The sequence below is a fragment of the Miniopterus schreibersii genome, assembly GCF_964146895.1.
Source record: "Miniopterus schreibersii genome assembly, chromosome: 6".
Taxonomy (NCBI): Eukaryota; Metazoa; Chordata; class Mammalia; order Chiroptera; family Miniopteridae; genus Miniopterus; species Miniopterus schreibersii.
In genome coordinates, this window is record NC_138107.1 from 68,595,529 (window position 1) to 68,621,953 (window position 26,425).

Below are 26,425 nucleotides of genomic sequence, written 5' to 3' on the forward strand. Positions count from 1 at the left end.
AGGGATCTGCAGATCTATAACAGAACCACTGCCAAACAATGTACCTCTTTTGCATAGGCAATTCCGCTAGAAGCTGGGCTAAAATGCCATGAAGATGAGAAACGGCACTTAGGAATTAATTATGTTTTTCCCCATTCAGTAAATAGAGATTGTCATGATGTTTAAACACTAAGGAGATGAGTGCTCTGGCTTTCAGAATGAATGACAACCAATTTGACAAAAAGTGACTAGGGGGCTTATTTATTTTTGTCAGCATTGCTTCTCAGACTAGTTAATCCAAAGGCATTTCCCTCTGATTTATGTCAGATGATTTCTGTGTCTACCCATCTTAAAATCATCAGTTTCATTGGAAGTCCTTGAAGTTTCCCCATACGCAAGCGACATGTTCGCAGAGCATGTCTGTGTGAACTGACACGGCAGCTAATCCAAGTAGGTGGCTGCTTTCTGGTTGAAGGAGCAAAGGCCAACGTCAGGTTTGAATCTCCAGCCCACTTCAGGTGAGCTGAAAGTCAGCACGAATCCTGAGTCAGTAAGCTTGTTACATTTTATTTATCTCTGATCTACAAGTGGATTGATTCATATTTGTAAAACATTACTTGAATTGATTTCAACTTGTCTTGCACAGCAGGCTTCCGACTTGGCGTATAGTTTGTGTGCAAGCACAAGTACATTGAAGTGATCTCAACAAAAATTCACGTTTAGAGTTATTCAAGGAGATTTCCTTCTGTGGTAGTTCTCTCAGCAAATGGTCTTAGATTCCTTCTGTTACGTGGTTCCAGTAGTCCCCCCTTGTCCACAGAGGGTGCATTCCAGGACCTGCAGCAGATGCCTCAAACTGCAGAGAGCACCAAACCCTATATATACTATGTTTTTTTTCTATGTATACATGCTCATGACAAGTTTCACTTATAAATTAGACACAGTAAGAGATGAACAAGAATGACTAATAATAATAGAACAATTATAATAACTTACTGTAACAAAAGTTATGTGATGGAAGTCTCTCCCCCCCCAGTAATTTTTTTAATTTTTTAATTCAAACCTACTCCTTCCATCTGTGTAACCAGCCCTACTCGCTGAAGTCTTCATAAGATGCAATGCTTTCTGGTGCAACACATTGCCCCTAGTCAAGAACTTTCACCTTTTCACTTGAAGGAAGCACTTTACAGCTTCTCTTTGTCACACCTGAATTGCCAGTATCACTACCCTTGTGCTTGGGCACCATTATTCAGTAAAATGAGGGCTACCTGAACATAAGCACTGACATACTCAACAGTTGATCTTATATCCAAGGCAACTACTATGTGGCTACAGGGCAGGTCGTGCATGAAAGCGTGGATTATACTGGACGAAGGAATGACGTGTCCCAGGCAGGGCAGAGCTAGAGGGTGTGAGATTTCATCACACCGCTCAGAACAGAGCACAATTTAAAACTTATGAGTTGTTAGTTTCTGGAATTTTCCATTCAATATTTCAGAGCATGGTTGAGCACGGGTGATTGAAACATTGGAAACTGAAACGGCAGAAAGAGAAACCGCGGATAAGGGAGGAACTGCTGTAGATGGCATTGAATAGTGAAAAGGGAATTGAGTACAGGTCAGGATTTTTACTTTTGTCCTCAACTCAGCTATTTAATAGTTTTAGCCATAAATGTAGCTTTGACCTCTTTGGGTTTCAGTCCCCTCATCTGTGAAATAAGTAGGAGGACAATTGTTTGCCAACTTCAAAATGTCACTGTGGAATTAGAGGGCTGTGAATGCACTTAGCTAATGGAAAGTCAGCCCAAAAGTCTGAAACAATTCTATCTGACCTGCATCATTCCAAGGAACATCTTCTCCAAATACCATTAAGACTTGGAGGTACCTAGAATGAAGCACATACTAATATTTCCAAAATTGTGACAGTTTTGCTGTCATTCTTTTCCAGAATTCTGAGAGGCACATACAATAAAATTAATTGATTTCCTTCTGTTTTCCTCTTTTATAAGATGAAGATAAAAATAGAAAAAACTTCATTCTTATTTCAAGAATGTAAGAGAAATAAACTTAACTGCTTATCTTTCTCTTTTAATTTCTCCAAACCTTAAATTTTTAGTAGCATCCTTGATGTTGAACTAAAGCAAGGAGCCTATTCAGCTTTTCTTTGACACCTACTCAGTATAGAACTTGGCAAAAAAAATATAGTTTTCTTTCACTTTATAGTAGATATGAATACAGTTCATCAACTTTTCACTCTCATCCTCTTAGAATATTTTATTTCCCTAACCTTTGAGGGTAGATGTCATCATATGATTTGGTTTGGCCAATGAAATGTGAGCTGAAATGATGCATCACTTCTTCACCCTCCGCCCCCTTCCGCCAAAAACACATTGACTTGCCAGTATGAGACTCTCTGGGTCTTATTAATCTACCAGATGATCAGAACAGCCAGAAATATTGAAAGCACATAAAGGTCAGATGCCCTGAACAGTCATCCAAACCTGTAGAGGATTTTACATGAGTAAACTCGTTTTCTGTGAATCCACTGAGAACTTGGAGTTGTTGGTTACAACAGCGTAACTGAGCCATCATAACTTTATTGCGATGCTCTCATGCATCTTTATTGTTTGAAAATAAATACAGGATCTTTTCAGATGTTTTCGCATGACTTTTAGAGTAAATTCGGGGGACATTTTTTATATCAAAAATATTACTCAGAATTTATATAATAAATAATCTAGAAAATCCTTATAAACAAAGGAGTTTTGGTGATTATAGAAATAGTGTCGATAGTATACTTTTTCCTTTTGAAATTAATGATGCAGGTGATTTTCTGTATAATTTGAAGAAATTATACTGATAAGGACTCTAGGACTTAAAATGTATGCAGTTGCTAGGTACCAAGCTGTTGGTAACAGGTTCAGCCAGGATTTAAACCCACATGTGTTTCCTCCCCATAATCTTTGGCTGCCTCCCAAATCTGTTCTGTAAATATTGGATTCATTCAGTCTGCCAACATTTACTGAGCACCTTCCCTGTGTATCTTTCTAAAGTCTCAGCTCCCTCTTCTGTAAAATAGCAGAAACAATATTTAACTTTCAAGATTGAAGGCTAAGTAAGAAAACGGTGTATCTAAAACACCTGACACGCTATCTAGCATATGTTGGGAGGCAATGTAAGGTAACAAGATTATCATCAGTTTTGGAGTCACACTTGGGTTTAAATTTGTGCTGCACCATTTGCTAACTGTATTACATGGACAAGGCACTTTACCTCTCTGAGACCCAGGTTCTTCAATTGTAAATGTGGACAAAAACATAATTACTATGTTGGGTCCATTGATGCTTAAAGGAGATGTCCGTCAAGCCCCCATTATAATGCACAGAAGATAGCAGACACTCAGTACCTAATGATTATTTTGATGTGATAGTTCTAGGCTAAGCAAAGAGGATACAAAGGTGGATAAATGCTCGTTGAATTCAAAGAAGGCAAAGTCCAGTATGAAAGGCAGATGCACATTTACAATAGTTTAATAGTGTAAAAAAAGTGTGCACAGTGCCCACTGGTGGGACTAAGGTAGGAAGAGGTGAATTCAGATATTAACATTTAATGTATTTTTGATGAATAACTGCAACAATATCAAATTCTATCAGTTATTTCCCTTATTTAACATGGGATTTAGTGGCCCACTCAGACGTTGACTGAGCCACTAAAGGATTTTGTTACCTTCTGAGGAAGGGAGTGAAAATTATGGGGCTCCTTGAGTTTAGTACCTGTGGAATTTCCACAAGGCAGAGGCTGAAAGGAGTTCCCAGCCATCATCTTATGTTTGGACAAAACTAAGTAGAACGAAGCACCCGAACAACAATAAAATCTCTATCTGGTGGCTATCCTAAAATAACATTTATTTAAGTAGAACTAAATGAAGGTCAATATATAAAAAGTTGGTAGAAAAAAAATAATTTTAAAAAAAGTCTTAAGATAAAAAATCTGGTTGTTGTAAAGATTTTTTTTTTAATTTTAAATTTTGGTTTTTTAGTGCAGCATAACATACTTAACTCTGGTGGAAAATATAGTAAAACAAAAATATTGAGAAAAATATTTACATCAGTATCCGGACAATGCTTTTTTATATGATTCCAACATTTTTAATATTAGTATAATTATGTATTTTCTCTTCATCCGTCAGCTTATCTGTATATCCAAGTCATAAAAAGGAGAAATAGCCAGCTAAAACATTTGACTTAGTTGACAAATCTTTGACAGTTCAGGCATCTCGAAACGTTAGTACTTTTTATTATTGCCAGCATTATGTATTTAAATGAATGCAGCCTGGTTGCAAGAAAAGAAAATGACCATATTGGAAAGAGGGGGGGAAAACACCCCAAACTGCAGCCTTCTTCATGAGTAACACTTAAAACTGTTAAACACATTAAAATCCCATTTAACAAATAGCAGAACCTAATGAACATTGAGATTGCTCAGTGAATACTAATGTGGAATATTGCTGGGAAGGATGTTTGCGTGATAAAATTTCTCATAGCTCAAATGCTTACATAGATTAAGGAGAGGAACATCTGCTGTTCAAAGACAAATGAAATTTGGCAGTTCATTGAAAACATTTTTGTTTTGTTATGTTTTAAATTGTTCTCCAAGTACTCAATTACTCATTTTTTTTTTTATTTTGTAACTTCCTAATACTTTCTTTATATTTTGCTTATCAAATTTTATATTGAAAATCCTGGGACTATATCTGTATACAATTGACCAGTCTGCTATTTAGTAAATTGTGATCGTCTTTCATATGATAAATTAACTAGTCTCGTAATCATGAAATCATCTAATTTTGAAATTGAAGTGATGAGAAATGTAAGTTTGTCATATGAGAGTCCATTAATTGAAGGCAATTAGCTGTCACAGTATCTTCAGATGAGTTCTAGCCTTTGGCCTCAGATCTTAATTCTAAAATTTTTCTGTTTCTTTTCTTTGTTAGATCAAATTAGCAATTTGTCTTCTACTTACCTAATTTTATTCATCTGTAGTATGGATACTAAGCTTTAGTGTATCATTTTTTATGGAATATGTTACTAATTATTAGTAATATAACTAAATTCTATTCATCTATCCACTCATTTATTCGTTTATGTATGTATGTATGTATGTATGTATGTATGTATGTATGTATTTAGTCTTGTATCCATCCACTCATTCATCCATGTATTTATGTAGTCACCATTTATCTATCCTTCTTTCTATCCATCCATCCAACAAAAGCACATTGAGTATATATTGAGATAATCAGGCGAGGTATATAGATGATTAGACAGGGTGCCAGGGCCTTTGTTCCCAAGGAGTAGCTCATAAGCTCATGTCAACATAAGCAACAACTATGTCCTTAGTTTAGTAACTTCCAAAGCTCATGTTGTGTTAAGAAAAATTGCCAGATACAGAAATTCCACTCCTACATATATATACCCAAAAGAATTAAAAACAGGTACTCAAAAAATACTTGTACATCAATATTTATAACTATTTTCAATAGCCAAAAAAATGGAAACAGCCACACACCCACCAACAGAGGAAGGGGCTATCAAAACATGGTGTATTCTCGAAATACAGTATTAGCCAGAAAAAAGAATGATGTACTGATACATGCTAAGACATGGATGAAAGATGAAAATATTATGCTAATAGAGGGAAGCCAAACACAAAAGATAATGTATTGTATGATTCGATTTGTATGAAATACCCAGAATAGGTAAATCCATGGAGACAGAAAGCAGCTTTGCGCTTACCAGGGGTTGGGAGAAGAGTAGCATAGAAAAGATTGCTTAATAGGGTTGTTGTTGGTGTTGTTTTGACTAATGAAAATGTTTAGAACTAGATACAGGTGGTGGTTGCACAACATTGAGAATGTACTAAATGACATTTTAAAGTGGATAGTTTTATGTTATGTGAATTTTCACCTCAATTTAAAAAAAAAAATTTCCAGTGACACTTCATGTACAAGTTTATTTAATGAAGAAGAAGAAGAAAAAAAGACCATTTAGAGATTTTCTAAAAATCCCTGTGTAACCTGAACACTGTAAAAGAGTGATTTTTACTGCTTGCTGGTGTATGACCTTCTGCCAGGTTGTCTAAGCTGTGTCCCCAGAGGAGAAAGCATTCAAGAAATAGCGTTGGATGAGTTCATCCGTAGCTAAAGATAAACTGCTTGTCTTTAGAGGATGCCAGCAGACAATTTTAGCACTTGGCCATCCTGTTCCAATGCCTATTTCCTGAGATTTAAACTTGATTTTGCTTTTCTACTTCTTGATCATGTATGGATTCATACATATTTCCAGGTACTATCAAAGGTCTAAGATTTGTAAAGTGGAGGTAAAAGCAATAAAGAGAAACTTGTTGCTGAAAAGCTTACACCTTTGTGAAAGGTTGTCACTTTTGAAGATACATTTAATGAGCTTTGTTCTCTGGCTTGATTACCGTGTATGTTCCCAAAAACTCACAAAGCTTTTTGGTAATTATGAATTGTCAACCAATAAAAATCTACCCACTCTTGAGAAATGAAGAAAAAATTTATGCCATACATAGCAAAAGTCAGTTGCATCCTTTGTGTGCTTAAAGGATGCCATATTATGAGATACAGAGGTCTATCAATCATTTTTAAGACACAGTATTATCATTATGCATCAGTAGCAGTCATTTAATTTGGTGTTCTTAAGTTTAAAATTTATTTTAATTAGTTAAAATAACAAAAAGCTAGTCTGGGGGATACAAATAGTATATCTTACACTACTCATTTAGTCATTTCTATCCCATTTCTACAGTCAATGAGAATATGAAAAGCCTACTAATTAATGTGGTATATCTTATATCAAGAACTTTATATATCTTATATCAAGATATATGTGGTATATCTTATATTAAGATATATGTGGTATATCTTATATCAAGAACTTTATATTTATTCTTTAATTTAATCCTTTAATCAAACTCATGATGTATGGACTCATAGTATCTCCATTACATGAGGCCTACAGAGATGAAGGACTGGCAAATGTCAGAGGCAGGGCGTGAACCCTGGTCTGTCTGACTCCTGAGTTTGTGTTCTTAAAGATGAAGTTTTTAAAAAGTCTTATATTTAAGAAATGGGGGAAAGCCAATAAGACACCAATAACAGTTATTTTAATTGCAAATGTATATCATTTACCTAATTTTTGGAAGGAGGTACGCACTCACAATAGACTGCATACGGCTTATGTAACAGCATTTTTCAATTTAGCCAATCTAGCTTTGCACAAATACAATGTGATATCAAATCACTCTGCTAAAATCACCAGACTGTAAAGAAGTACTAATAGAATGAGACCCATAGACACAGAGAACAATGAATGCCATTTAGGCCCAGAACAAATTAACTAACTCAGCTAAACGTCTGAGAATGTTTGACTTTTAAATACCAACGTACAGATTTATTTTTGAAAAAAATGAACCAAAATAACTTCCTTCCTTCCTTCCTTCCTTCCTTCCTTCCTTCCTTCCTTCCTTCCTTCCTTCCTTCCTTCCTTCCATTTTCTTTCCACTGAATGACTCAGACTGAATATAACTTTTTCACTTGCCCTCTATTTTTTAAAATTCTGTGTACCGTATTCTTTCTCTACTTTATTCCTATTGTCTCCTTCTGCTTTTCTAGTTTAAATGTTAACACAAATCAGTCATATGAATGTTTCCTGCTTTAAAAATCTTTTCAAATATGTGATTTCAAACTATCTCCAAAACAAGGAAATCAAAACACAGCCAAAAAAGAAAAAAGAAGAAATGAGCAAGAATGTTCTCATATCTTTTCAGCATATAGCGGTAGTAGGGGTTGTGCATGCTATTTACTAGGCAGACTTTACCTAATACAGTGAATGGCCAGAGCTTCAAGTCCTGGATATTCCTTAGCCTTCTTTCTTAACATAGGTGATTTGCTTATACTGACGTCATTGTTACTATACTATTCCTCAAGCTCCATAATACCTAGGAGCTTGTTTGCTTACTCACCATCTCTTTTTCCCTCTGCTCAGGCTGAGCTCTGTTGGCCTTGACTCTGCCGTTCCCTATCCTACGGATGGAAGCACTGCGTCAGCTGTGGAAGTGTGCCAGTGCCCACCGGGGTACACTGGGTCCTCTTGTGAAGTAAGTTTGCAAGGGTATAGCCTCAGTGCAGTCTAAGTTCCTTCATCACTTCATTCAATAAACTGGTCTAAAAAGAGTCTCGTTTTTTTACATCAAAGATTGCACAAATGATAGGATATTACTTAAAGAAGGGACCTGAACATCTGCCAAAAGGTCAGAGCTTTCAAATAGAGTGAAACTCACACAATGTCTTCCTGAAATTATGTTTCTTTCTGAGGTATTTTGCCTTACTGTAGATGAAAATCTGATGTTTTCGTGTTTGTTCCCTATTTAATCAGTAGAAAAAAATAGGATGAGTGATAGCGGAATATGTATTAAAGTATTTCCCTTTTATTTCCACCTCAATACTTAGGAGAAATTTATCACTATTTTTTTTACTTTTTCTCCATTTTTTAAATCTTTTGTGCCACACTCTTTCTCTACTCTATTCCTAAGAATGCAGGAAAGTCACGCTTGTCTAAAGGACACTATCTTTAAAATATCAAGAACATAATATATGGAAGAAATACCTTGATCTTTGATTTGTTTAATAACTAAAGTTTGAGATATTTATTGTTGTCTTAATATTCTAGATTTATAATGATAGTAATGTTTCTTACTTACTACCAGTGTGTCATTTTAAGGTAAGTTTTATTTGCTTCTGTATATTTTCTTTAGGTAGTTTGAAAATTGATTTTACATGAAAACTGGTCAAAAATTGCCAACACCAATGTCCTGATAGAGAACATGGCTTGCAGATAAATGGGAGCTTACATCCTTTAAAAGTGAAGCCTTTAAGAAATCATTTGCGTGTGCCAAGATGTTCCACTTCAGCACACTACCCACTGTGCCATTTATAGAAAGACTCTAGGCATTGCCTTGCCCGCTCTCTTGTGCTTTGATATAACACATGCTTCAAGAGGATACACAGGGTTTAGATTCATATTTGTGACAAAAAGTGTCTTTAACTGGACTCAGATTTACCTATCTAGCGTAAAACTAAATGTAATTCATCGAAGTACTCACTTTTCTAAAATTCACGTAGAGAAGAGAAAAATAACGGTGGAAATGAATTAGCTGTGTCAATGCAAATTTGATTTTCCATGTAAAATACGTGCTGTATTTGATGAAATGTATTCTTTTATTAAGAGCAGAGCAGTTTTTATTTCAAACAGAAAGCTCTCTTTGAACCTTTAAGTTCCTGTTTCAGTTGGAATAATAAATACCTTGATCTTGTTCTCGCTTTAATGCTTATTCTCACATTAGTAATTCTCAGTATTCCTCATCAACCTTTATACAAGCTCCTAATGCCCACTGAATATAAAATTGTCCGAATATTTGAATTATTTAATTGGCTGTAACTTTTTGTTTCTTCTTTCCTCTCCTCAAAAATATTTATTAAGGGCTTTGGTAAATTATGCACTAGATGCTGAGGGGATTATCAAGAAGATTACACCATAATCCCTGTCCTTAAAGACTAACAATCTGTTTAGGGAGAAAGAATAAATACCTAGGAAACAGTGAATCACAGCACTATATAATTAAGAGACCAGTAAGTGGTGCAGAACATAAATGCAATACTCAGTCAAAGAGGTGAGCAATGCCAATGGAGAGACATGTCACAGAAAGTATCCTGGAGTGGAAAACCTCCAAATTGTGTGCTAAATAATGATAATGGGGTAGGAAGAGAGACACGCTCAAGTGTGGAGGAGTCAGAAAAGAAGAAGAGGAGGGGTCATAAAGCTTCCTGTGCCTCTCATACAATAATTGTTTGATAAAGTTATTTTGAAGTCCACAACATAATTTCATTGAATCAGAAGCCGATGAATGCTGGAGCTCTAGATTTCTTGCAGACTTCCACATTCCCTTACCCTCCAATGATTCCTTCTTTTCTTTTTCAAAACTTCCTATCCCTTGACTTGCTATTATTTATTCCTATCCTGTCCTGATTTTATTTGCTCTTTTACTGAGTTCATGAGGCTGGGCACTCTAGCTTTGTTTTCACTAAAAGCCACATATCTTTTAAGAACTGAGTGAACTACAAAGACCAGTGATGTCTTAATGCTAAATTGGCAGAAACAAATCGAACGACTCCATTATGAAATGATCCTCTTTAATTTCACTTGGGACCATTGCATTCATGGGATTTTACTCTAAGTGCAATTGGAAAATCACTGGAAGGCCTTAGGCTGAGTGGTGCCATGATTTGAGTTCTATTTTTTGAAAAAGTTGTTATAACTACTGGGTGATGAAGACATGTTATAGAGGGCGAGAATGGTTGATACGCTGGTGTGGCAGAGGGTAGTGAGGTAATGGTTTGTGTTGGGATAATGGCAGGCAATGTAGAAAGATATGTTTATTCTACTATATTTCGGTAGTGGCACCAGTAGGACTTACTGAGAGACTACCTGCCAAAGCAAAGCTAAAAGAGATAAACAGTTTAAGAATGAGTCAGGCTACCAGCTGGAGGAATTGGGTGTGATGCCATTTACTGAGCTGAAGAAGACTAGGAGAGGAATAGCTAGAGGGGAGGTGAAACAAGCAGACCATCTTAGAAATACTAGGTTTGAGAATCCTGTGAAGTATAGATTTCAATGTACACTTAGAATATGTAGGTCTTGAACTTCGAACAGCTGTCTGGTCTAGAGATATGTATTTGGAAAACCTCATCAACCGTGGGACTGCATAAAATTACCTAGGAAAAAAGTGTGATAAAGAAAGAGATAATTGACTAAGTCCCCAGGAACTCCTGACAAGGAGAAGTGGGGTAAGAGCTGAAGAGTCAGCAAAGGGATAGGACAGACACTGGGGGACTGGGATGTCATGAAAGGTACAAGAAGAGGGTGTTGAGGGAGAAAGGAATCGACTAAACCCATGTCGATGAGAGGTCCGATAAAATGTAGCTGTACAATTGTCCATTGGATTTGGCTACCTGAAATTTGGTGACATGGACAAAAGCAGTTTTAATTGAGTGGTGGAAGCACAAGATTGATTAGAATGGAATAAAAGCAGCATAAAAGGAGAGTGAGAAAGATTTTTTAGAGATGTTTTACTGAAAAGAAAAGCAGGTAGGAAGTTATGGGATATTGAGGAAATAATTTTGTCATTTTTGCTATTTCTGTTAGTTAATTTTTTTAAGAATAGTTTTATTGATTTTTAGAGAGAGAAGGAAAGAGAGAAAGATCACTGTGAGTGCAACATGGATCAGCTACGCCCCCCCCCCCCAACAGGGTTGGAGCCCACAACCCAGGCATGTGCCCTGACCAGAATCAAACTGGCAACCTCTTGATGCGTGGGATGACCTGCAACCAACTGAGCCTCACCAGCCAGGGCAGTTAGTTAATTTTTGATGGGGACACTGGACTATATTTTTGAGCTGATAATAATGATCCGATAGAAAGAAAGCTGTTACTGATACAGCACAGAAGGAATATTAGGAAGACAATAGCTAATGGAATACAGCTTAAGAGCATTTAGTATGAGTTGTACACTCGCAGAGTAAAGAAATAAAACTTATTAATGACAATCCCATGATTATTTGTCCAAACAGAACTAAATCAGTTATGTCCCTGTTATCAACATCCTTAATTTCTACCCCTTTCTGGATATGTCACATCCCAGTTTTTATAAATATATATTACAGAAGGAAATCTCTTCTCTAATGAATTTATAGGGCAGCAAACATTTTAATGGGAAGAAATTATTAGGTGCCGGAAAATTGACACCTTTTTTGTTCTGCCCAAATTAAGAGGAAGGTTGCTTTTGCTTTTCTTTCAGATATGAGGTATCGGCACATCTTTTTTTTATGTTTGTTATCGATGTTCAGATTTGAGAGTCCTCATATCCTGAGGCAGAAGGAACGTTTCTAACAATACACAGCACAATTCTATATACTTTATTACCTCAGTGATTTCTCTCTTGTTTTCACTTTCAACTGGGAAAAAAAAGGTCTTTTCATGATATATTATGTTTTAGTTAACCATCCAGAAATAAAGTAAATAACCCACAGAATGCAATTATAACTTGAGGGAGATCATAAGCTCCTAGAGGACTGCAGTGTTTGGCCCCCCGTTACGTTGTATCACATTCACGTTGTATCACATTCACGTTGTAGTAACCTCCACAGAAGGGACAATTAATTAAGGATGATGGTGGTCTTAGAGCTGACACTGACACACAGGTACTCTGAGACTCAAATATCCTTTTTTAATCAGAATTCTGTTTTTATGTGATAAATTGTTTCATCCTTTAAAAAAGGAATGATGAATACAAGAGTTCTAGTAGAGTAATAACATAAAACAAAATATCAAGGGGATATATGGTAAATAAATCATAGACTATTTTGTGTAAATTTGAGAAAACATAATAAGATGAAGGAAACTGAGAATGAAAAATATGATTTATGTATGTGTAGAAGTTAGAGGTGTATGTGAGCAAGTGTAAGAGCAGGCATTCCCTTCCAAATTATTGCAAAGCTTTTCTGAAAGTGAGTGAGTTAAGGGCAGTTTGTATGTGGAAAAGGTAGTGCATTCCAGAAAATCAACATTCCCTGGGATGACATTAGATGCTGAGGTAGGGCTAAGATTCTCTTAAGACTCCTTTTATGTCGGCTGCTTTCTTTTTTTCAGTACTTTTCCATCTATTTTTGTCTGTGCTTTTTACTTCGAGACTGTCACATTTCAATTCTTTATATCTCTGCTTTATTTTGCTATTTCAGAAGAGACACCAAGCTAATGCTTCCTCTAATCTCATACCTGCCAGTAACGCTAAGGTCAGTACGAAGCTCCAATGTCAGAAGAAATAGCTCTGCAGCAATGTTTCAATAATAGCAAAGCTTTGACAAGCACATTGTTGAGTTTGCTGCCTAAATATATTTCTTTATCCAAAATAAGACAAAAGACAATTTTTTAAAAAAAATTCCTGAGACTGACTTGAAACCTTCTATTTCTTTTAGTCTTGCTGGCCTAGGCACAGACGAGTTAACGGCACTATTTTTGGTGGCATCTGTGAACCCTGCCAGTGCTTTGGTCACGCGGAATCCTGTGATGACATCACCGGAGAATGCCTGGTAAGAGCTTTCTTCTTTGCGGATGCTGACTGACAAAGCTGAAATCAGCTCAACGGGCCCTGCGATTCAGTCACTACCTTTGGGACCTTAACCACTTGAGTCAAGAAGTGATTTGACAGAGATCTTTATATTGAGCTGAGCTGGAAGTTGAGAATGCTCTTTCATATGCGCTCACCCTGAATAACAGGCATCGGTGGAGTAAGCGTTTCTTCATATTAGTCTAAAAATTGAATTAGGATCAGATACATCAAAATAGAATGTAACTGATGACTGAGGTACACGTCTACCATGAATATATGTGGTTTTAATCCCTTCCATAAATCTACCAAAAATAGACTGGACTTCTGTAACAGGAAATGATTTGTATCCCTATAACATGAAAAGTAAAATATAACTGATGTAATAGACACAATTTGTTTTTTTAACATTGAAAATGAGAGCATACTGCATGTATTTTTATTTCAAAATGTCAGCATTTCACTAAATACAAGGCATCGTATATAGATTAAAAATAATAAATATGTGCAACACATATTCATCAGAGCTGTTTACTCTTACAATTAAATCTACACTTTTACAAGAAAAACAGCTCTACAAAGAGCAAAACACTTTCTATCCTGCTAAGAAGGCTTATGGATTGGAGAATTACACTGAATAGGCCATTCTGATTAACTCGAGGGCACGTTAGTTTTATATTGTCTGACATGGCATGAAGCTTGAAACAACGCTTCTCATTTCAATAGTCTTGCAGAAACAATTTGAACCAGTGCCAGTTTAGGAGATATCATACTCATTTCCCTGTAGAATTTCAGGCAGACTCTGTTCTCTGTATTTCTTAATGGTCTCTCTTTCTCTTGCTCATCCCACCTCCTACCCTTTTTCTTCCACTTAAAAGTGTCTGGGTAAAATCCAAAATGAAAATTCAGGGCTTTTGTTTCAATGTGTTTTGGCATGTAGGATTATTGATGTTCTTTCTGTTTTCTCTATATAAGATTTTGTTTCATTGCATTGCAGTATAAAATGTGATAGCCTTAATTTGTAGAGCAGTGGATTTTTGAAATGGCATTTTTATGAATAGCAAGACTAAGTGATTTTGATGTTAAATTATACCTTAAGACTTTAAAAATGTGCCTTGGGAAAAATATTGAGTTACCTTTAAATACTTCACTAACATGAAATAGGAAATATTCAGCCTAAAACTGATAAGGATTTGCTTTACTTAAACCTAAAAAGACAAAAATAAGTATATCATGGTACCAGACTTATAATGTTCCCAAAGGTAATATTTCTTGTTGCATACATTAGTATTAAGTCAAATCATGCTGTTTGCCCATTGGCTTTGTGATATTTCTAAGAACGGAAGTCTTTATTTTAGAATAAAATAGTTTTGTTCAGCATAATTTTTGGAGGGAGAAAGGTGGGAGCAATGATTATTTGAGGCTTTCTACTAATGAAATGTAGTTTATTGACTGTTTCATGAACAGAGAGATAGGAGCCCACTTTCAGAGGCAAACTTGGGGAAACTGTAGAGATCCTGATGATAAAGAGACTCTGGTGTTTTTTGGGTTTTTCATTGTAGCTGGTAAATAGGTGATCATGTAAGAAATTTTTGTGACTTTCAACTGACCTTTGTCTATAATGGTATTTAGACTAAATGCTGATATCCCATTTTGAGCACATTGATTCTGATATGATTGACAAAGAGAAAAATATTTGAATGTTGCACATCGAGGGCATTCTTACAATTCAGCACATTAGCTTCTTTTTTATTATTTATGTTTTTCCCTAGCATTAAACAGATGTTACAAAATTTACAGATAAACTGCTTTTTAAGTACCTTGGTTTTGAAATCTGATTAGAAATTAACTGAAATACATTTTGATATCAGATCAAAACCCAGACCTCTGTTACAGTGTGGGCCTATATGAAAAAATCATTTTAACTCAAAGTCCATTTGAAGTGACCCAGGAAGCCAAAGCCATGTGAGAAGACTGCTGACTCTCTCCTTCTCCTTGTTCCTGTGATATGTGATGTGAACAGACATTTGGAAAGCACCTTTGTAGCGGGACACCTGTAAAAATAACCAGAGTGAAATAATCAGAGCGAACCTCTCATCTTTTATACTTTTGGTTTCCATTAGATTGTTGTCAAAGGCTACTTTATTCTTAAAATACCAAAAACACTTGAGTTTTAAGATTAATTTTATTATTTCCATGAAATGAAATATGAAAATAGGAAATATAAGAAGCTCCTACATAATATTTTTCCTCTAAATCAGTAGTTAAAAAATAACAGGGTCTCCGGGCTGTACAGGTTTTCAGTGAAGCTTTAGAAATACCATTTTCAACAAGGTTAAGACGATCAATTTTATGATTTTATTTTTTTTAAACCCCTAAGTCTTTGAAGATATAATTTTGATTGTGTCATTATGCAATATGCAAAGAACCTTGCAAAAAGCATACAATTTTTGGGTAATAGACAACATTAGCTAACCTTGAAAACTGAAAGGCACAAAGATGAAATAAAGAAGAAAACTTTTCTTCAAATTGACCCATGTTCTGCACACTCCATCCCACTATGCTGCTATTGAGACAACTGTTGATAGTGAAGTTAACCTCTATCTTTGGAAATGGCTTACTAAATAAATTTAAGACAGAATTTAAAATACCTCAAAGAAAAAAACTATTCTCAAGTATCACCAGATACTAAAGAATTACCTCTTCACTTGGGGTTGTGAAACTGTCATGGGATTTCAGAGTTTGAGAACTCCATAAATCATAGGCTTTTGCTCCCTCATTTTACAGAATGAAAGCTAGAGGCTCAGAGAGTTAAATGATTAGATTTTAATTTAATATCTTCTACTCAACAAAGAATCTGTCTCTCTCCCCGGGGAACATGGCAAACTATGTTCAAATGTGTGTACTTGTGTGTGTGTTTTTAAATTAAATCCCCACTTACTAAATGTAATTAAAATTGAGCTTCTTTGAAATATACTTAAAAATATACTGAAGTAAATAATAATTCAGAATTTTCAGTAAATTAGGGTGGCTATCCCAATGGTCATCCAAATGATTAAAATGTTACTTTAGATTAAAATGAATTTATAATTTAGCTATTTCCTATTTGGTTATTGATCATAAAAATAAAGCTTTTACACCCCTAAGCTCTGATGAACTCTTTTTAACATGAGAAAAATTATAAATTATATGTTTTTAAAATAAAAAATGTATTTTAGTCATAATGAATCCACGCTATGTGATATTTAATAGGCATTAGATATGTTTTATTGTAGCATTGGAGACTGAAGAAGTGAGTTATGTCTGCATGATGCAAAAACGTGATACAAATTTATCGAATTGTGCTATCAGAGCTTTACAGACAATTCCTTTGCTTGATTAACTAGATTGTTCACCTTTAAACCAGTCTTGATGAGTTTTGTGAACACAGTCTGAATTGATAAATGTACTTTAATTAACATGAAGAAATCAAGATATAAGTTATTTTTATCTTTTTATTTTTGAAAAGGACATGGGTTCCATAACTACTAATTGACAGAAAAATGCAGTTTTAGTTTTTTAAAAATTGTCTAAGGGAAATTGTTATGTGCCTTGTGATTTGAATAAACATTGGAATATATTTCAATTTTTTTCAGTATTCTCATTGTTTAACATATGTCAAACAAGCTCCTCACAGATGTAATACATTAATGCATTGTGCAATTCATCAGAGTCCACTGAGGTCCAAATTAATCTCTGAAGTAAGAGGGCTGTCGTCCCAGAAGATTAGTATGATTAGCCACAGTTCTCATTAAATCAGCAGTTTTAAGCTGAACAATTGATTTTTTAATCTAGAATCAGCTACAGTTTCCACTGAACATATTTTATTAAGGCTCTATGACTATACATACTTACACATGCATGAACAATCACATGTATTTCCTCAAGAAAAAAATTACAGTCTAAAGAAAGAAGGAAATAAGATTTGCATTATGAAAAAAAAGTATAATGAATTTCTGTCATATTTTTGTAAGTACGCATATGCTGCAACTAGCGTGTAGTTTCTAAGTTCGATATTAAATTAACTTTCAATGCTATTTCCCAGCTGTAAAATTGACCATTTAATGTGGAAAATTATTGTTCCTGGCAGGGAACAGACTAATGGCTCTGTGGACCTATTTTTGGTAACATGTTGTTGCTTGAGACCAAAATAATAAACTTTGATGTGCATTTCTTTCTCAGAATTGTAAGGATCACACAGGTGGCCCATACTGCAATAAATGTCTTCCTGGTTTCTATGGAGATCCTACTAAAGGAACCTCTGAAGACTGCCTGCCCTGTACCTGTCCACTCAATATCCCATCAAATAAGTGAGTAATAAACTTCTCTCTCTAATGAGTTGGGCATCCAGTTCTGTAAGTGCATTTTTATTTGAATGTACCCTTTCTCTTGTCACACATAAATAAATAATAAATATATACACAAGTTTCTCGGTAATGGAATATGAGGTTTTTAAAATATAAAATATTTAGAGTTATCACTATTAATTTTACAGAATTTTTAATACTTTAGCTCTAGTTTTGGTGATTTAGTATCTAAAGATAGAAGTCAAATAGAATTTCAAAACTAACTCCAAAGAACAGATATCTTTTATATAAACATATACACGTGCCCACATGTACACATACACAGGGTTGTTGTGAGAACTACGTAAATTAAAATACACAGAGCACCTAAAACAGTGACTGGACATGGTGAGCCCAAAATAAGAACTGACTATTATCAAGTAATTTGCTCAGAGTCATAAAATATGAAAATATCAGAGTTGGAATTTTAAGTCCATGTGCTTTCCTTCGTCTACAGTCTACACTGAGGACTTTAACAACCACACTGCATTTTAAGTGATAACATTAAAAGCAATTAAATGGGAAATTGGGTTAATGTATATTAGTGATCAAATCATTTCCAGAATTTAGGGCATGAGCCTGGGTGGGCACAAAACTGAAGATCCTTTGGCAACCAAAGGTGTCGTAGAAGAAGAAAATAATGAATATAGGAGAACAAATTAAATTCCTTCACAATTTATGGTTAGTCAGGCCTATGTTGACCATAATATGACACAAACCTTGCTCTCTAGTGTATTTGTGAGGTTAGATCACCCCACAGAGAAAGCATTCGCTATGGCTGGAGGAATTCTCCAGAACCATCTAATATACACAAACCCCATTGCCCAACACTCCCTTTCACTGAACAAAGCAGAGGGACTGCGTTTGTCCACTCACTTGCACTGCACTAATCAGCCGGAAATCCCAGGGCTGGCCATTCCTAGGACCATACGAATGTTAGCCTAACACATTTTTGGAATTATGTAATTAACTGAATATGTAGACTTTATGGATTCATCCTCAAGTCTGACCAATGTGATTATAAATGCAGAGGGGCTGTTATGGAGAGAACTTAGTGTAATTGTAAGCATTCATGACCCATCCTTCTCTGTTTACTATGCCTCTACCTTAAAATGGGTTCTAAATGTTTTTTAAAGAAAAAAGAAAGTCAGCAAACGTTAGGACACATTCATCAGTGCCAAAGGGATTGAGGTCCCAGGGTCCAATGATTCTATTTCCTCAAGTTTCTGTATTCCAATTTTGTATAATTATACATTTCTTGATTTAAAAAAATAATAAAAATTCAGTAATAACCATATCAGTTACACCAAGTATTTAAAGATCCTTCACTTTTCAAAGTGGCTACATGTACATGATTATTATTAAATTATTAAGTAATAATCTTATCCTTACAAGTAGAATTGGGAATAGAGCAGTAACCTATTTTAAATTCCAGCTTTAAGTGTGGCATTTTCATAGTAGAAAGAGGGGACAGTAATAATTCACTTATTTTTAAAATCCTAGAAGTGTGTATTCAGAGTTATAAAGTCTTTTAAATTTAGAGCAACTTGGAAAATTAACATAGTTTAATGTACAATTATAATGAGAAAAATTCATTTAAATCTAATAACCTGTGTTGTTTTTTTAAATCACTAAGTAATGGGATGCAATGCCTTAGGGGAAGTCTCCTTTTAAAAAGTTTTAAACAGTCATTACTGCTATAACCTGGGTCACAGACTCAGGAATAAATTAAATATAATATATTGAATATGAATATGTTTATATGAACATATGAATATGATTGTATAATATCATATTAAGAAAAAAATCAGCTAAAGGTTGTTGCAACCTTCATCTACAAATTAAAGCTTAGTAATGGTTTTACCTTGGTAATTTATCTATTTAATCCTTGATCGTAAATCCTATACATCACAAGCATTTCGGCTCCGAATTTCTTACATAGTATTGCTAAATAAAACTAATGTGTACGGAGATAGAGATAAATTGCTATACTTATTCTGATGTATGAATACAGACAAGCATATAATATTTAAATTATATATATCAAAGTAATCAACTGTTTACAGTGGCCACTTTTTGCTTAGCCTTCTGATTTTGGTGATGTATACATTCTAGCTATAGATTGTAACTAGGTAGTGAAATTTATCTCTAGAGAAGCAAATACAATTTTAAATATTACAAATGTTTTATATTAATGAATTTCTGACATCACATAACTTACAGATTAAATATTATATTAAAAAACACGATTATCTGCCCTTGAACATTCAGAATGTGTTTGAATAGATGATATTATAATCATAGATCTTCATCAGTTACACAATAAAATCAGAGATATTCTTGACACAAGGCTTGACAAAAGGCAGGCGCTCAATAAGTTCTACTGTTTCTTGGATTCACTCAAGGGGCCACATTGAATTATTGTTGTTAAAATTAGTAGTTCTAATAGAAAATATTATTCTCTAATAATATTCTAAGGCCAAAGGTAAATTTAAGGAAACATTCAACAGCATTCTTTAGAAATTTTAGAGTATGTTAGATAATTTAGAGCTCTTCCCTACATAGAGTTTTATGTCCATATGGGTGAGTATGATATATCCTACTAATCCCAAAACCAGAAGGGAAAACTAAACTCCAGAGAAATCAAATGACTTGATCGTGATCCTACAGCTTGCTTGTGGCAGAACCAATATTAGAACCCATATATTCACCTCTCTATGCTTCTTCCAGTGGGGCTATAGAAACAGAAACAATTTCAGAGACATTGAAGAAAAGCAAAAAAATAATAGGGCTTAATATTAGACAAATTGTAAAAGTTTATTATAAAAATGACTCTAGAGTTTGGCAGGGTTAAGCTAACTCAAATGTAAGAACTAGAGCAGGATAAGAAAGTGCAAGTTTAATTATTTAATGAGTAACTAAATACTTTAAAATTTAAACAAATCAACCTACTTTAGCAAAACATTTTGAAGTATTAAATCTCAGCTATGATTTATTGTGCCACCGTGCTAAGAGTTTCTTTCCTACATTTTTTAAAATTTATCTTTATTGTTGAAAGTATTACAGATGTCCCCATTTCCCCCCACCAACCCCCTCCATCCAGCATCGGCCCCCCAGGCCTTCCCTACTCTATTGTCTGTGGCCGTGGGTTATGAACTTACGCATATAAGTTCTTCAACTAATCTCCCTCCCTCCCCCACCCCGGCCTTCCCTCTGAGATTCGTCAGTCTGTTCATACATTTTTAGCATGAAAGGCTTTATTAGGTAGATCATATTACCTCACTTTGTAGAATGAGAAACCTGTGTTTAGAGAAATGTAGTATCCAAAGACACAGAAAATAACCTAATTCTAAGTCCAAAACCCAATTATGGACATCAATAGATAGTACTTGCAGATAATTAAATAGGTGTTTGCTTACTGGTTCTCCTAAGAATATATAAAACAGCATTCACTGAACTGAAAGAAGAAAACACTTATGGAGAAACTTCAAAACTTCATGTGGCCCAAACCGAGATCATGAAGTAAATGAGTCTTCCCTTCACCGCTCGCCCCGTCCACTCAGCCCTCTCCTCTTCTCACCCCTACAGTGTCTCGTCCCTTTGGTGTCTCCTTCCCCACCCCCCCAAGTGTTCCAGGTTGCAATTAGGTAAAAGGAATTCTCTTTCCCTCTTGTATCTGTACACACAGAGCATGTCCTTATTGTCCCGCCCTAAGACAGAAATGTTATGCTGGTGATGAATGGAGTGTTTCTTTCATATCACATCTTAGTCCAAGAGGTAATTCGTTCCCTCTTGCAATCGCTGTGAGACAGCTCAAGGCCATATTTTGACCTGCCACTCTCAAATGAGCATACCTTGCGAAATGAATTTTGCGCTCTAAATATACCCTTGATTTTATTTTATTTTTAGCATTTTTTTGTCTTTAACCTTATTGGTTCATTGTATCTTAATGTACATATGTTGGTAGGTAGATTTAAATTCTTTTGGGAGCAAAGCTAATTGTATCTACATGTGTGTATTTACATAAATAAATACACATACATTCACATACATATTCATACAAATATACATATATATATCTATTAATAAATTAATCATTATAAGTATAAAAGTCTATGTTCAGCTGTTAAGAAAAGCTATTTCCATATGTAGACCTTTACTACGTAGTCCAAAAATAGTTTCTCTTCCTCCCCCTATTTGTGGAAAGCGTTGCTGTTCTTGGGTCTCTTGTGTCTTCTGTGGCGTGGACTAGATACTTCAGGAAGCAGAACACTCTCTCTGCCAGTGCAGGGCTAATGGCATAAGCTTGGACTCACTCAAAGCCAACAGTGACCTTACAGTTCCCTCTTTCTTTCCCAGAAGAGTTAGCTTCATATTTTGGCCAAAATCAGGTCAAGTTGTTACTTTGACAATCCAAATTATGTGGACATTTTTTCGTTTTCCATGTTTATTGCTCATTCTCAGTTTACTTTTAGTGTTGAATGCCACTGTCTTCATAACTGTATCTTCAATTACAGCCTCAATTTATATTGATTAAAGAACATTAAAGCACAAAAACAGTTATATTTCACGAGGACATTTTATTTTAAATGCATCCTGTCAAATAGTTATATGGTTAAAAGTTTAAACACACTTAGTTCTTACAAGTAGGCTGAATGCAGCATCAGATTAGAATCCAGAAACCTTGGATCCCATGCTGAATTCTCCTGGCCATAATCTTGGGCAAGAAAAATTATGCCTGCCCCAAGCTCCTCATAAAATTTGGGGAAAATGCGATAAAATTATTTGTAAAATCGCTCTGAAAATGTAAAAAGCTAGTTAAATCTAATATATTATTGTCATTGCTTAATTTTTTCCTGAAAAAATGTATTGGCTGTTGTCACTGACAGCATTTTACTTCTATCGGTTTTATGCAATGCATGAGTATATTTGAAGTTTCAAATCTATTTTATAAATAGTTTAAAGTGTCAGTAGCCTTGTCGAGCACCTTTAACATGACATGATAAACAGATTTGGGATTTTAAAAAATAATTGACGTGGTTTTCTTTCAATCACTATAGTCCACCTGGGTGGGAAATGTAGGCTTCTAGTTAGAGTCCTTCCCTTGAGATGATGAGACAGTTACAGAATGCCAGCCTTAAAAGAGGGCCTGCACACCTTCTAGACATCTGTCAAAATCCAGTCCTTCTTTTTATGTCTGAAAACAATAACAAACCACAGGGTGAGGAAGGGGAAAACCGTGTTTCTTTTCATTTCTACATGTGCCTCTTCTCTTCAGTGCGGTCCCACTCCTGCCAAGAAAATCACCCACGGTGAGCCCCCGTGGGATCACAGGTGGCAAACCACAGGCCGCTCCCTGAAAGATAGTTCTCTCACAGAGCACAGGCTGGATGTGTCTTGGTTCTGCTGTTTATGGCAGCTTCCAGAACCCCTTAATGTGGAATATTTTATCTGGATAATATTTGTAAACTCAAGATATCACAGGCCAGGCTCCCCTCACCCCTTAGGTCAACAGATTCATTTAGATTTTCCACCGGGCTGAAATGTTTAAAATGATAAAACCACTTGTTTCTGATAGCTTGCTACTCTATAAAAATTACAGTTATAAATCTTTGCAGGGCTACTGTGAGTTAAGCCAGAGGAACAGTACTCAAAATAGTACCAGCTCTCTGATCTGCACCAGTAAGGAAAGCGTTCCAAAGCCATGCAAGTGTCAGGAGCAGAACAAGGCCAGGACTTGCGATGTTTAATTTGTTGTTCTCTCTTTAATTCATTTAGCCATCAAGCAAGCCTCTACTGAATTGTCCTGTCATATATAATAGAAAATAAATCTGTTTAGGGAAGACATAATGGGAGAAAGATTAATTGGGGGCATTTCCTTTGAAAATGGCAGAGCAGCAGAACTCGCAGAATGTGAAATGGTTGATGGCTCTTGAGAGAGCCATCATGTCAATCTTGGTGTAAGCATTCACGCATGAGAGGGGTCTCACAAGGAGAAGTAGTGTGGCCGCAGTTGAACACGCCGTTGAAGGCTAAAGCTAACGCACAGTTACTTGGCTGGTTTTAGGCTTGGTGCTCAACTCTGTTACTTCAGGCCCACATGGGAAATACGTGCCAGAAGAGAGGTCGATTTGGGAACATGCCAGAAGATGAGAGCGGGAACGGTTGTTTTAGTTCCTTCGGTTTTATTATAAATGTAGGCAGGATATGCATGCTGGATCTCTTGTGAAAGCTTTTTGGAAGCTACCTTCTGTGTTAACAGTGTGCCCATGAGTACATGTGGGCAGCAGCCTGCACACACACATGCACACACGCACATTCACGTACCTTTGTTAGCAGTATTGGAAGTAGGAACCCCACAACCACCATCACTGCCATCACTGCCATCACCACTTCCACTACCATCCACTGAGTTTTCCAAAATCTCTAACCTTTTTCTGGGAGGCTTCAGTTTCAGAAGGATCTGGCTGGAGAGAAAGAATATGAGGCTGTATTTTGTCAGGCCTGGGAAATCCCTAAAAAGGAACAGTACAGTCCCACTTGTTACTGATGATCACAGACCCAGAACAGTCAAAAGTCAGTTAATAACATGTCACTGGGATATTGCTCTCTACTGGGCTATATTCACGTCTGCAGAAATAGCAGTGTCATTTCATCCTCAATTGGCCAGACCCTAATCTCCGTCTGTGAGACGAGAATGACCAGCCTGTACCCTTTAGTCACAGCAGTATTGGAGAAAGAGAAATGAAAATATGCCGCTAATGACTTTGTGTATGTGCTTCTTCTTTGTTCCTGTTGTTCCCCAACAACATCAACATAGCTTTAGCCCGACGTGCCACTTAGACCGAAGTCTTGGATTGATCTGTGACGAATGCCCTGTCGGGTACTCAGGACCACGCTGCGAGAGGTAAGCGCGGGCTACACTGTCTTTGAAAATGATTTCTACCTTGGGAGTTATAAAACCACGGGCATTATCATCCTCTGCACCATCCGCCGCCACACTCAGTGAGATGAAATAAAGTTCCTCACTGCACTTGTCCAACAAATGCATTATATTTTTATAGTTTATTTATTCTCTAGAAATTGCTCTGTAAATCTCCACTCACTCAGGGAATGTTTGATTAATGTTTTAATCTTAAAGGTTAAGCATTAACCTACAATCTTTCGAGAAAGCATTGCTCAAGTGGAAAGTCATGCACTTTAAGATTTATCTTACTGTCTACATTGGCACCATTTATTTTTCATAATTAGCTTTTTGTCCTTAAATTGCGGCTTAAATGTGTAGTTCATAGTTCAGCAAGTGGTTCATAATTTACTTTAAATATAATTTGAAAATAGAAATAAAATGTAATTTATTATCATGATTTATATCCTCTTGTGAGTACTTCGAAGCCAATATTTTAATTCCTGTTGATTTTACTAGGCTGCTTTGCTGTGGAACCATAGATATATTATTTTATATAATCTGTGTGATTATTTTTCCTCTTGGAGTCTTTCTGAAGAAAAGATTCTTCTAGATCTCAGTTTCAGTATGAAAATGGTACAAAATTCTTCCCTGACCCCATTGATAAACAACAGCACCTCTCTGGTTTTAACCCTGAAAATAGCCTTTGCTGCCATTGCTGGGGAGAGCAGGAAGGGGGAGGAAAGGACATGACCTGTTTTCACCCCCCCTCACCAGGGCTAACGCCACGGAGGGCTATTTCTGCCTATCTTTTCCTGTCCTCTTGGCAGCCATCACCCCTGTTTCAGCCAGGGTGCATAAACAAAGCAGGAGCCAGTCTCCCTGAGCATCTAGCCAGCGGCCAGCAGTCTGTGGACAAAGTGCCAATGACAGTTCCTAGCAGCAACAAGTACTATTTGTGAGTGTGGCAGCATCTGTAAATTAGTAATGGAAGAACAGAACTGAAGGAAGAAGGATTTACTTGCAATCGAGAACCTGGAGGTCTTTAATTGTGTTTTAAAAAAGAGGACATGTGTGTATTACTTATGATAATAGCAGAACATGTCATTGTCAAGACAGATTTACATCAAATGCCTAATGCCCACCCCACAGACACACATCCTCAGGCTGAAGATAGGCAGCCTTTATTATTATTATTATTTTTTAGCAACTGGAAAATGACAGCTGCTCTGTCATACAAAGCCATCAAATCCACTTACATAGGTGAGCATAGTCTCTGATGTATTTATATTGCTTTGCTTCACGCTCCGTGTTTTCTATACATGTTAGACAATAGTTTCTGAACCATCTACAATTTAAAATCTTACATTTTATTTAACAAACATTTGTTTAGCGATGACCATGTGCTAGGCACAGGGCTAGACAGAGCATATAAATAGATGCATTATATAGTCCTTGCCCTCACGCAGCTCACATCTTTAATGCCAGTGAGAATGGCTGAATAAATTCTAATCTGAATAATAAAAAGCACCAAGAAGAGAAATACCTGATAAAAAGCATGATTTCCTCTCTAAAAGCTTTATTAATCTAATTAAAGATGGAAACATATATGTGTAGCATATCACGTGGCATGTCTTATCTCCAATTCAAGTTTTTCAGTCAAAAATAATCTTAAATTATTATTATATAGAGGAAGTGATAGTATATTTTTCTAGCAAGAATTTGAATTAGTGTTTTCCAAGAATATTTAGGGTTTATCATTTCTCTGTATTTATATAAGCAAAAACATCCCTTAGTTGGACCCAAAAATGTTTAAGAAAAACATTTTCTGAGATCTGTGAGTTTCAGTGGGAGGGAAGGAAATAAGGGTTAGGGTAAGGAGGAGACACTAAAATCTTGCCATCAAAACCATTCTG

General features: G+C 35.7%; 1 protein-coding gene across 6 annotated transcripts in view; it reads left to right on the forward strand.

The window, feature by feature from the left end:
* LAMA2 (laminin subunit alpha 2) overlaps positions 1–26,425 on the forward strand; it is a 459,384-nt gene that overhangs the window by 258,997 nt on the left and 173,962 nt on the right. For 4 of the 6 annotated variants that reach the window (XM_081140000.1, XM_081140002.1, XM_081140003.1 and 1 more), the window contains exons 15-19: positions 8,045–8,156; positions 12,853–12,906; positions 13,090–13,203; positions 17,442–17,569; positions 24,426–24,512. In XM_081140000.1, coding sequence (XP_080996126.1) covers positions 8,045–8,156; positions 12,853–12,906; positions 13,090–13,203; positions 17,442–17,569; positions 24,426–24,512 — 495 coding nt within the window. The remainder of the gene's footprint in view (positions 1–8,044; positions 8,157–12,852; positions 12,907–13,089; positions 13,204–17,441; positions 17,570–24,425; positions 24,513–26,425) is intronic. The other 2 variants (XM_081140004.1, XM_081140001.1) reach the window with 1 other exon arrangement.